Source organism: Siniperca chuatsi, unplaced genomic scaffold (genome assembly GCF_020085105.1).
Source record: "Siniperca chuatsi isolate FFG_IHB_CAS unplaced genomic scaffold, ASM2008510v1 Contig00083, whole genome shotgun sequence".
Lineage (NCBI taxonomy): Eukaryota > Metazoa > Chordata > Actinopteri > Centrarchiformes > Sinipercidae > Siniperca > Siniperca chuatsi.
In genome coordinates, this window is record NW_025322561.1 from 11,031 (window position 1) to 24,679 (window position 13,649).

General features: G+C 43.6%; 1 protein-coding gene across 1 annotated transcript; it reads left to right on the forward strand.

Annotated features, from left to right (window-relative positions):
- Positions 1-420: 420 nt before the first annotated feature.
- LOC122872674 (NLR family CARD domain-containing protein 3-like) lies at positions 421-12,885 on the forward strand (the record flags this gene model as incomplete). Its single annotated transcript, XM_044188742.1, is given in 8 exon segments — positions 421-1,005; positions 1,388-1,537; positions 2,194-2,429; positions 6,567-8,358; positions 9,786-9,959; positions 11,218-11,391; positions 12,128-12,266; positions 12,764-12,885. Coding segments are annotated over 7 exon segments (2,768 nt in total), but the record flags the coding sequence as incomplete, so codon positions are not given.
- Between the last annotated feature and the right edge of the window lie 764 nt (positions 12,886-13,649).

The following is a 13,649-nucleotide window of genomic DNA, read 5'->3' on the forward strand; positions in this document are numbered from 1 at the left end:
CCCTCGGGCCAGGAGCAGGGTATGGTTGCGGCCCAAACGGAGCAAGACGTGGCTGCTGCGATCCAGCAGAGGCAGGAGTGAGCTGCAGCCCATAGAGTTCAGGGAGCTGCCGCAGCACAGGGAGTTCAGGGAGAGGTTGTGGCACCTGCTCCCACTAACTGTGCTCGTTGTTGTTGGATATGAGACCTAATATGGATGGTAACTGAACTGTGATGGGACGTGAGACTGTTTGTGTAAAGGGAGCAGAGTCGGGGGGCAGGACACAGCCCTGGGGGGCAGGACACAGCCCTGGGGGGCTCCTGTGCTGAGATGAGGTCGTTCACCTTAACCCACTGTCTCCAGATCCAGTGGAGCATGAAGGAGCTGATGCTCAGCTGTGTTTGTGTTCCCTATAAGTCTGTAAAAGAACACATTTACTTCGGTTTCATTCAGTTTAAAGCACTTTAGTTGGAACTTAAACAAAACAGATTCTTTACATCATTTAAACATCATTTAAGTTCCAACATTTTGACCAAAACTCATTTTAATTCAACCTGTTGAAGCCAAGAGAGACACATCATGTTAAACAGCTGATCTGTGTGAGCACCACACACACACACACACACACACACACTCACACTCACTCACACACACAGTTGTGTTTCCGTCACTTTCGGGGACATTACATTCACTTACATTCATTACCTGGAGACTTACCCTAACCTTAAACCAAGTCTTCACCCTAAAGTTTGATGATTTCATTATAGGGACGTACATTTTGTCCCCACAATGTGACTGTGTAAACAAATTTCTGTCCCCACAACATTAGTAATACTTGCCCACACACACACACACAGATAAACTCACCTGATTTCTGGTGCTGAGAGGGGCGGAGCAACACTGACCAGGTGATCCAGGTACATAAGAACAGGGAGGGAACCTGAAGCTGAAAGTGTTCAGTCAGGTCAGGTCAGACTCCATTTTGAGTCGACAGAGCAGAAGGAGGAAACTGAAGGCTGAGGCAGGGTGAGTGTTAATCCAACATTTTTATTATTTTACCGTCAAAGTCTGTGAGTCGGTTTCCTCCCTGTGGACTGTAGAGGAAAGAAATGTGAGAATGACCAGTTTGACTCATCTGTGGACACAAAGTCGTGATTGGCTGAATAATAAATATTAAAGCTACAGTAACCCGAGAAATCAAGGTGGAGTTCAAGCGCCGATTTTACAAAAACTGACCAGGTGGAGCTGATTTATTAAACTGTGTGTTATTATACTGTATATGTGTGTGTTTGTGTTTGTGTGCTCTGTCTTGTGTGACTCATGAACAGACTGGTCAGACTTGTCAGACTTGTTCCTCTTGATTCTCGTGTTCTGAGCTCACAGTCAGTGTTTCTGTTTCACCTCTCAGACTGACTGAAGGCCAGAAGATGAGTGTTTGTGTGGAGGAAGAGGAGGACAGAGCAGAGTCTCCAGGATCCAGCTGTCTGTCTCTGAAGAGTGACTGGTCCAAAGGTTTTCCTCCAGACTTCAGTAATGAACCTGGACCCTCAGACACAAAGTAAGAGACTGTTTTTACTGTAAACTGAGCTGATGGAAGATGAAGCATTGAGGATGAAGACTAAATGCTAAAAGATTTATATTCCTGATGCAGAACTATTAGTGCAGATACTGTTTCAAACTAAGATGGATCTTAGTCTGGGTTTATAGCCACAATCTACTGATAGTATTTCTGTAACATAATGACATACAAACAAGGCAGCCATCTAGACTTGAACCTGTGACACCACTGTTACATGCTACGTGTCTTACACTGCTGGTCTTCCACAGTTATTCAGACCACTTCTAACCTCAGTTTAAACCTAACTAACTCAAGCTAAGCTGCCCAAAGTGACTGTAAAACAGTGAAGGACATAATCAGCTGTCTTTAATGGAAGGCTTTTACTGTGAAGTAGCTGCAGGAAGTGTTGAGTTTGTATTAATAACAAACTACAGGCAGATCACTAAATGTTCAATAAGACAGTCAGATAGGAAAAGCAGTTAATTAGTGTTTCTGAAAGCAGGAGAGTTGAGATAAAAGGAACAATCATTGTCATTACAGACTGAAAGCTGAACATAAACAGAAAAGTAACGACACTTTTACTGTTCTCTGTGAGCGTCTGAGCTTCGACACAGTGTCGTCCAAATCATTTTAGTTCTAAAGAAATGTCTTCACAGAGAGAGGAAGAGGAGTCCTGCTTCTGTGGAGGAGCAGCCGTCCTGCTGTGCTTTGTGTCAGGACGTCCTGAAGGATCCGGTCTCTACCAGCTGTGGACACTGGTTCTGCAGACGGTGCATCACCTCATACTGGGACCAGTCTGCTTCATCAGGAGACTCCTCCTGTCCCCAGTGTGGAGACAGATCCAGAACAAGACCTGGACTGCAGACAGCCCATCAGACCAGCACTGTACAAAGTAAGACTGCACACCTGTCTGCTGAAAACACTACTTGTTGTTTTAATACGTTTGTTGTGTCATACAGCGCAGCCATTCAAGATCTTTATAAACATCATTACATTTAAAGTCCAGCTCCAGCAAACATATCTGCTCTGTATCACTCGTCCTGTGTTCGCCTTCGAGAGAAAATCTGAACCCAAAAGAAATACATTTATATTTATTATATTTTGGTTTGATGGTTTATGCACGATGGCGCAGCAGATGGCAGCCTCTGTGTTTTGGTGCACGTTGCTTTATCTTGTTTTGTTGGAAATTCAGTTTTCTGCTGTGATACCAGGGGCTCCTTCACCAGACTTCGCACATCGTTACCGGGAATATTTCTCTCCAAGATGCGCTCACTGTGCAATAAACTGGATGAACTTCAGCTACTGGTGAGAAAAAACAGACTTTTATTCATCTTCCGTTTTATGCTTCATGGAGACGTGGCTGCGTGGATTGATACCGGACTCTGTGCTGCAACCTGCAGGCTTCCAACTCTTCAGAGCGGATCGCGACACAGAACTTTCCAGCAAAACAAAAGGTGGAGGTATCTGTTTTTACATCAACAGTGGCTGTTTTAACAACGTGACAGTGATTCAGCAGTACTGTTCTTCTGATCTGGAATATTTATTCATAAACTGTAAACCCTTCTACTCCCCCCGTAAGTTTGTTTATTCATTCTGGTCAGTGTTTACATTCCACCGCAGGCCAACGTGAAGGACGCAAACCGGACTCCTTAGGTATTGTCCTCAGTGACTTTAACAAAGGAAATCTCAGCCAACTCCCCAAATACAGACAGTTTATTAAATGCCCGACCAGAGAGGAGAACATTCTGGATCACTGTTACACAACAATCAACAGTGCCTATCACGCCATCCCCCATGCTGCACTGGGACACTCTGACCACGTCATGGTCCACCTGATTCCTGCATACACGCAGAAATTAAAGCTCTGTAAACCTGTTGTGAGAACATCAAAGCAGTGGACCAGTGAAGCTATGGAGGACTTTTGGGCGTGCTTGGACTGCACTGACTGGGATGTTTTCAGGACTGCTACCAACAGTCTGGATGAGTTCACAGAGGCTGTGACATCCTACATCAGCTTCTGTGAGGACTGCGGAGCGAATGCTGTGCACCATCACGCACCAGGGTGAGTGTCAACAACGACAAAACCTGGTTCACAGCTAAACTCAGAGCTAAGGATGGAAAAGGAAGAGCCGTTCAGGAGTAGAGACAGGGACAGGTTTAGGGAGTCAAAGTACATGTTTAGCAAGGCGGTGAGAGAAGCTAAACGACTGTACTCAGAGAGACTACATCACCAGTTCTCAGCCAACGACTCTGCTTCTGTCTGGAGGGGCTCAGACAGATCACCAACAAACCTAAGCCTCTTAACTCCATTAACGACCAACCAACTGAATGACTTCTACTGTCGATTTGAGAGAGACTATGGGACAGTCCTGACACCATCCTCTGTGACCCAATCCACCAGCTCCATCTCCCCCACCTCAACAGGGGCCTGGGCCTCTCCAAAACTTCCCACCCCAGAGGCTCCCCCCTCCCCTACTGCAACAATGACTTTCTTCATCCTGGAGAGGGACATCAACAGACTGTTTAAGAGGCAGAACCCCTGCAAAGCAGCCGAGCCAGACTCTGTCTCTCCATATACTCTGAAGCACAGCGCTGATCAGCAGTCTCCGGTGTTCATAGACACCTCACTGGAGACATGCCATGAGCTAGCCTGCTTCAAATCCTCCACCATCATCCCCAAAAAAACAAGAACCACAGGACTTAATGACAACAGACCCGTCACCCTGACATCTGTGGTAATGAAGTCTTTTGAGCGCCTTGTGTTGTCCCACCTCAAATCCATCACAGACCCACTCCTGGACCCTCTGCAGTTTGCCTACAGAGCCAACAGGTCTGTAGACAATGCAGTAAACATGGCCCTCCACTTCATCCTCCAGCACCTGGACTCCTCAGTTACCTATGCCAGGATCCTGTTTGTGTGCATGTGGATCACAGACTTCCTGTCCGACCGGAGGCTGAACGTGAGGCTGGGGAAACATGTTTCTGACTCCTGGACCATCAGCACCGGTTCCCCCCAAGGCTGTGTTTTTTCCCCTCTGCTCTTCTCCGTTTACACCAACAGCTGCACCTCCAGTCACCAGTCCGTCAAGCTCCTGACTTACAGGTGGGAGATTTACCATCTGGTGACCTGGTGCAGTCAGAACAACCTGGAGCTCAACGCACTGAAGACAGTGGAGATGGTTGTGGATTACAGGAAGAAACCAGCCCCACCCGCCCCCATCACCCTGTGTGACTCCCCTGTCGACACTGTGGAGTCCTTCCACTTCCTGAGCACCATCATCACCCAGAACATCAAGTGAGAGTTGAACATCAGCTCCCTCACCAAGAAAGCCCAGTAGAGGATGTACTTCCTGCGGCAGCTGAAGAAATTCAACCTGTCAAAGACAATGATGGTGCACTTCTACACTGCACCCATCAAGTCCATCCTCACCTCCTCCATCACCATCTGGTACGCTGCTGCCACTGCCAAGGACAAGGGCAGACTGCAGCGTATCATTCGCTCTGCCGAGAAGGTGATTGGCTGTAATCCCCCCCATGATTCTTGACCTGCAGTACTTGCTTTATCTTTCTTTATATTTCTACTATGTTTATTGTTTTTGCACCAAAATACCAAAGCAAATTCTTTGTATGTGTAAACCTTCTTGGCAGTAAAGCTGATTCTGATTCTGACGATAGCGCCCCGTGTCTTTGCATTAACCAATCAGAATGCTGTTTGTTCTCCGTCTGCATAGAGAACTATTCAACTCTGTGTAAACATCACTGTTCTATCACAGACAGACAGCCCAACAGCAGCCTGAGACACAACAAGAGCCACAGACTTTGAACAACAGCTCACATTAGCTTTCCTGCTAATGTCTCCTTCTTCTCCAACTTAGAAACACACTTCTCGTCCTGTAGATCAACCAAACAAACATCCACTGAGGAAAAGTGCACTGCTAACTTCAGTTTGCAGGCTACAGTAGATACCTAATTAGCTTATCAGTCTCAGCACATTTAACAGCTTAAAATTGTAACCTGCTTCATTACAGTACATTTATTTAGCTGATGTTTTTATCCAAAGCAACTTACAATAACAACCATGTGGATACAACCCAAAAATTGCAAGAATCATACAGGTACATCATCATCATCAAATATGCTAAACTGCTTCACGTTCTGCATTCAGAAATAATAAGAGGGAGAGAGAAAGAATTTTAGTTTTTTTTTATGGGCCAAGGTGAGTTGAACAGGGGAGTTTTCAGTCTGAAGATGTGTACAGTTTCTGCTGTCCTGATGTCGATGGGGAGCTCGGCCCACCATTGTGAATACAGGACAGCAAACAGTTGTGATTTTGTTGAGCGGTAGCTGGGCCCCCCTCGTAGTTAGGGACTAGCAAACAAGCCGGCAGTAGCAGAGCGTAGTGGACAGACTGGGGTGTAGTTAGGGCTCATTTACAGGGGCCAACCTGAGATGGTCTCCTCCCTCAAACCGAAGCCACGTCTGTAGCTAAACTGATTGGATCAACATGTGTCTGTGCTGGTGACCAGAGAGAAAGCTCTGTTATTTAAAAGTCTCTCTGTGTTCAGCTCTCTTTTGTAGCTTCTTCCTTATTTTACTGTTTACTGGTCACTTTAGTTACATCAGAGCTTTGTTAACTTACTGCTGATGTAAACTCGCAAACCAGCGGGAGGCTTTTATTGTGAAACAGCCACAGGAAAGGGAGTGTATTTGTCAGAGATTCTCAGCGCTTCGTCTAAACAACAAGACATGAACATATTCAGTATTATTTGATCGGTGGATCAGTTTTAAATATCACAGGGAGGAAGGAACAGCCACAGAGAGCTGTTCAGATGAAGAGCTGCAGACGAGCTGCTTAGGCTCAGCCTGTCACCTCTGCTGTCAATCAAACATCGTTTTTATATTGGTAATCAAAATAATCACCAGATTGTCAAATTGTCTTTGTTTTGTCTATCATAGATTCAAAAACATTTTTATTTATCTGTATTCTCACTCTCTGTTCAGTCTCAGCATGTTTTTTCTTCTCTTTCAGCTGATAGTGGTCTGCAGGAGGTTTTAGATGAACATAAGATCAGTCTGAGGAGGAGATGTGAACATGTGACTGAAGGAAGTGATGAAACAGGAAGTGGAACCCTCCTCAACAGGATCTTCACTGAGCTCTACATAACAGAGGGACAGAGTGAAGAGGTTAATACCCAACATGAGGTGAGGCAGCTTGAGGCAGCTTCCAAGATGGAGACCCTCCATGACACTCCAATCAAGTGCCACGACATCTTTAAAGCCTTACCTGGCCAACAGGGACACATCAGAGTCGTTCTGACGAACGGCGTTGCTGGCGTTGGAAAAACCTTCTCGATGCAGAAGTTCGCTCTGGACTGGGCAGAGGGCTTGGAAAACCAAGACGTCAGTCTGCTGATTCTGCTTTCGTTCAGGGAGCTGAACTTGATCAGAGATGAGCGGTACAGTCTTCTCGAGCTGCTCCATGTTTTCCATCCAACATTACAGAAGGTCACAGCAGAGAAGCTCGCTGTCTGGAAACTTCTGTTCATCTTTGACGGCCTGGATGAAAGCAGACTTTCACTGGATTTCCACAACAATGAGGTCGTGTCTGATGTCACACAGAAGTCATCAGTCAACGTGCTGCTGACAAACCTCATCGAGGGAATCTGCTTCCCTCGGCTCGTCTGGATCACTTCCCGACCTGCAGCAGCCAATCAGATCCCTCCCTTATGTGTTGGCAGGGTGACAGAAGTACGAGGCTTCACTGACGCCCAGAAGGAGGAGTACTTCAGGAGGAGAGTCAGTGATGAAGAGCTGTCCAGCAGAATCATCTCCCACATCAAGACATCCAGGAGCCTCCACATCATGTGTCTGATCCCAGTCTTCTGCTGGATCACTGCTACAGTTCTGGAGCACATGTTGACTACAGACCAGAGAGGAGAGCTGCCCAAGACCCTGACTGACATGTACTCACACTTCCTGCTGGTTCAGACAAAGAGGAAGAAGCAGAAGTATGTCGAGGGACATGAGACGAGTCCACAGGAGCTGATGGAGGCTGACAGGAAGGTTCTTCTGAAGCTGGGGAGGCTGGCGTTTGAACATCTGGAGAAAGGAAACATCATGTTCTACCAAGAAGACCTGGAGCAGTGTGATCTGGATGTCTCAGAGGCCTCGGTGTACTCAGGAGTTTGTACAGAGATCTTCAGAAGAGAGAGTGTGGTCTTCCAGAAAACAGTCTATTGCTTTGTTCATCTGAGTGTTCAGGAATTTCTGGCTGCCCTCTACATGTTCCACTGTTACACCAACAGGAAGACAAAGGTACTGGAGGACTTCCTGGGGAAAGACTGGAAACACAGAGGCTCATCTCTGGATGTCTTCCTGATGAGAGCCATGGAGAAATCCCTTGAAAGTAAAAATGGCCACCTGGACCTGTTTGTCCGCTTCCTTCATGGCCTCTCTCTGGAGTCCAACCAGAGACTCTTAGGAGGCCTGCTGGGTCGGACAAAGAAAAGTCCAGAAATCATCCAGAGAGCCCTCAACAACCTGAAGGAGAAGAAGACCAGTACCTCTCCTGACAGAAGCATCAACATCTTCCACTGTCTGACGGAGATGAACAACCACTCAGTACATCAGGAGATCCAAGAGTTCCTGAAGTCAGAGAACAGATCAGAGAAGAAACTCTCTGAGATCCACTGCTCAGCTCTGGCCTACATGCTGCAGATGTCAGAGGAGGTTCTGGAAGAGTTGGACCTGGAGAAGTACAACACATCAGAGGAGGGACGATGGAGACTGATTCCAGCTGTGAGGAACTGCAGAAAGGCTGTGTAAGTCCAGATGTGATTATCAACACTGTAAAGTAAAGCTGAAGCCATCAGTATTAGAGAAAAGATACACACTTTACACACATGCACAATATAAAACTTCCACACTATAAGTTTCCTAAACTAGTAATAAACCTGTTGATGATTAATTCTACATGTGTTAAACTACAAATGTCAAATGTCAAGTTCATCTTCTATCTTTCTTTCTTTGGGTGATGGAGGTTTGATACAAATCCAGCAGGAAAACTCGAGGACTTCAGAGTTTGTGCAGAAAATATTTTGACAGTCATCATTTAATCACATCAGCCTTTTTATTTTCACAGTGATACAGTGTCTGCACCATGTTTCTATAACATGTCTGTTTATTATTCTTTTCACACAGACAGACAGACATGTGATATCATATCTGCTGGAACTAACATCACTTGAAGTTCAAGTTTTTTCATCAAAGCGTTCATGCAGTTATTGCTATTATAATTCTGCAGTTTCTGAGCTACTTTATATGAAGGACTGTTCTGTCTGTTTTCACAGTTGAGACAGTATCTATAACTATAGTTTGATTTGAGAGGATGTGAGGGGAGGCCATCCTCCCCTGTTGAAGAACAAACAGAGCATCCCCCTCTCCATCTTCATTAAATAAAAGCTGCAACTTTACGTTGTTTAGTTCCAACGATGAATGTCTTTTCATGTGTTTTGCTACATTAGAAATGAGTGAGATTTACAAACAGTGAGGAAGCTCTCTCTCTGTCTACCTCTCTCTGGTAGGATTTGAATGGACCGGTCTGTAAACTGGTTTATTCCAAAGCTGCTTTAGTAATGTTCACTGATAGAGAGCGTTTTTTAAAGCTTGTCCCATTTTCTCACCTTCTCCATCTGGTCACCTTAATGTGAGAAATGATATCAGTTTGCAAACACAAACTGTCGGACAACGTGTTTCCTTTTTGCGTTTATAACACAATATAAATAATTCAAATCCTTTGCATTAAAATGAGGTTTGGGGGTTTAGTTACTTTGCATGTGTAGTGTTCCCACAGGCAGTTCAAAGCCAGTATGCCTCATATGTTCCAAGACCGTGGTGATTATTAAAAGCAGGAATGTGAAGCGCCGCTATGAGACAAAGCACAGAGCAGCTTCTGAGCAGTTTAACAAGGGGGGTGGCTTTAAAACCTACAGTGACTTTACAGCTCATTGAACATCACGTTAAAATAAAATTTAACAAACACAAAGCACAGCACACTGTTAATCAAAATATGACACGTTTACATTGCAGTCATTTGGCAGACACTTTTGTCTAAAGCTGCAATTTGGGCTTTCTGATGTTACTCAAGGACACTTTGACGTGGACAGGAGGAGCTCAAGTTTCAAACCACAAACCTTGTGATCAATAAAGTGTCCGATTTTATTAAGTTTTATATTCTCCATCATCACAGACTTTCTGGATGTGGACTCTCAGAGACTCACTGTGAAGTCGTGGCCTCAGCTCTGAAGTCCAACCCCTCCCATCTGAGAGAGCTGGACCTGAGTTCCAACGAGCTGCAGGATTCAGGAGTGAAGCTGCTGTCTGCTGGACTGGAGAGTCCACACTGTAGACTGGAGACTCTGAGGTCAGTTAATGTATTTTGCCCTTGTTTAGTGTATATCTACCAAATTTGAATCCATGACAGAAGTTTTAAATTTCCTTCAGTTCTCCTTTTTCTGGGTTTGTCTGAGCTCAGATCACAACAGATATTTTTAAAAGTTTGTCAGTTTGAACAGTTTGGCTCCAAATTTAGTCTGTACTCAATCTGGGTTTGTGTTATTAAGGAAACTGTGGGATTTATCCTTCAGTGTGCTGCGAAATTAAATCAAGATTTGCATTTTGTTACATGTGAGACACATCGATATATAAATAAAATAAAAGATCAACATATTTTCAGGAATGTCTTTTTATACATAACCTTCAGAACACAGTATTTTACAGGAACGTCTACATTTATACATAAAGCCCCTCTCTCTCACATACAGACACAAACACACTCTAAAACTCACATACAGGAGCACAGAGACAGAGAAAGGTGTTTGAAGCATCGTGTCTGATCCGTCACCAACGACACTTCAACATGTAACGATGCTTCCTGTCAGAAAATGATGTCACCTTGTGTTCCGACTCCACCAGTAAACAGGAGCATAAATAATACACGATATTTGTACGGGAAGGTACTAGGTTACATTTAAGATGAAGAGAACACGCCTCTCACTTTGCTCAGTGCTCCTTTGATCCAGTTATAAAGATGATTGAGGATGAAGCTCACAGTCAGTCAGCTGTGTGTTGATGGAGATGCCACAACATTCATACAACTATTCATGTCAACACAGATCAATAACATGCTGCTGATCTCAGTCAAGTCTGGAATGGTTTTCAGACATGTTGTTACTTTTGCTACTTTCATTTTCTTCCTATTTCTAATTCATAACAATTGTGTCATTTTATGAAAAATACTAAGATGTTTTCTGTGGAGTTCCAAAACGGCCAATGTGAAATAAATAAGACTGTGTGAAATAATAAACAAATAAATAAATAATACTATAAGTAAAAACAAAACTTTACAAACCTCTTTAACATCTGTCCCTGCACTTCTGATGTTCTCATTTCAAACCACAGATCTAGACTATTCTCATCACCACTGCTGACATTTGGATGATGTCTGTAGAAGGCTGACATGATGATGATCCACAATAACACAATGACAAAGTCACTCTACTCATTTTAGGGAGAAGCTCATTGATTAGGACAGAGTGATGTTGAGCTACACATTTCAAACCTGAACACATCTGATCGGATTATTAATGGATTTTTATCTCCATCATTTATTCTTTATTCAGATTGAGGGGCTGCAGTTTGTCAGAGATCAGCTGTGCTTCTCTGGTCTCAGCTCTGAAGTCCAACCCCTCCCATCTGAAAGAGCTGGAGCTGAGTGAAAACATCCTGCAGGGTTCAGGACTGAAGCCGCTGTGTGATTTTCTGGAGAGTCCACTCTGCAGACTGGAGACTCTGAGGTCAGTTCACTGACTCTGTTACTATTATAGATCTTGTGTTTAATTAACATTTGAACCTAGTTTATGTTCATACATAACTTACATCCATAAAGTTGTAAATTTCCTTCCTAGTTCATGTTTTCATGTTTCTTGCACTAAATTTAGTCTGCAGTCACAAAAGACTTGTGTTAAAGAAACTGTAGAAAATGTCCCCTGTTAGCTGTTGAAGTAAATGAATGTGTATAATTTTTAGTTAAAGGTCACATCTGTATACAGAAGATCCTCTGAACTAATATTTGTTTTAAAGTAATTAAGTTTAGTTGCTGAAGTAGAAATATTTCTTTGATTTCTGTTAACGTCAGTGTGTTTTCATAAATAATGTCTGATCATTGATATTGATCCTTCAGAACACACACACACACACACACACACACACACACACACACACACACACACACTCAGATCAAAGCATATTTCTAAATGCAGCTGTTTAAAGCATAAATATAGTTTTTCTGCTGTAATTCCAGACCTGACTGAGATCAGCAGCATGTTATTGATCTGTGACATGAATAGGTGTATGAATGTTGTGCTGACATGATGATGATCCACAATAACACAATGACAAAGTCACTCTACTCATTTTAGGGAGAAGCTCATTGATTAGGACAGAGTGATGTTGAGCTACACATTTCAAACCTGAACACATCTGATTGGATTATTAATGGATTTTTATCTCCATCATTTATTCTTTATTCAGATTGAGGCGCTGCAGGTTGTCAGAGATCAGCTGTGCTTCTCTGGCCTCAGCTCTGAAGTCCAACCCCTCCCATCTGAGAGAGCTGGACCTGAGTAACAACGACCTGCAGGATTCAGGAGTGAAGCTGCTGTCTGCTGTACTGGAGAGTCCACACTGCAGACTGGAGACTCTGAGGTCAGACACCATTTTTTACTTCTGTGCTGAGATTAATATGATGTGAAAGTTGTGGAGACACTAAACTGCAGACATAAGGCTGATATTAGACTGATCCACACTGAGTATCTTAATGCTGAAGTCTGTTTTCTTCTTCAGTGGTTTAGTCCATTGACTGTGGCAGAGCAATGTTGAGCTACACATTTAAAACCTGAATATAACAAGAAAAAACTCCACTGGATAATTCACTCTGAACCTCTAAAACTCTTGATTTTCATCTTATATTCAACATAATGTTTTTTAAAAACTAAATGATAATAAAAAAACAAAAATACAATAAATAAATAATCTGTTCAACTCAACCAGATTATTAAACACTGAATGATTTCAACCAGGAACATTGTCTTCTAAAGTTACATCATTTATTCTTTATTCAGATTGATAGACTGCAGTTTGTCAGAGATCAGCTGTGCTTCTCTGGCCTCAGCTCTGAAGTCCAACCCCTCCCATCTGAGAGAGCTGGAGCTGAGAGGAAACAACCTGCAGGATTCAGGAGTGAAGCTGCTGTGTGATTTTCTGGAGAGTCCACACTGCAGACTGGAGACTCTGAGGTCAGTAGAGGGCTGGAGTCAGTCCATGCTGCTTTCAGCAGTATTGTACTAAACACAGTTAGTATCAAAGCAAAGATCCAGTATTTCCTGTAAACCTCCGACCTTCTCAGTGGCTGCTTTCCTCAGTGAAGCTGTGAGAGGAGGATGGTGACGGGCTTCAGGATTGGACAGAGAGACAGAGAGAGAGAACAGTCAGCCAATCAGATGAGCCAGAAGCTCGTTGTGATCATGTGTTTGAGTCGATGTGAAGACGACTGTTGTTGCTGTGTTCATGTCTACAGGAAATAAAGCTGGATTCCAGCTGGCAGCATTACAACATGTACAGAGACAGTGTCCTCGTTCATCAGACTGTCGTAGCATCAAATCTGATCTCAAAGTGTTTGTTCTCTCCTTTCAACACTAAACAACTGATCAGTTCATCTTTGTCACAGCTCTGAGATCAGTCTGACTGAAGCCTGCAGATCACTGGCTCTTATTTCAAAGAACCATCGTTCCATTTAGTCACCATGTGGTCTTTCTGCAGACCAGAACCTCTGCTGAAGTCCAGTAATCACAGCTGATGTTTAGCTGTTCAGTCTTTGAACATGTAGGACCTTTAACATCATATATATATCTGTCCATTTGTCTTTTGTTGTGTCCAAATGTTTTCATAACAGACTCCATATTTACACATTTGTCATGTAATATTTCAGAAGTAGATGAAATATTCAGACGTGACTGAGACGCTGGTTTTTAACAGCTCTGAGCGCTAACAGCAG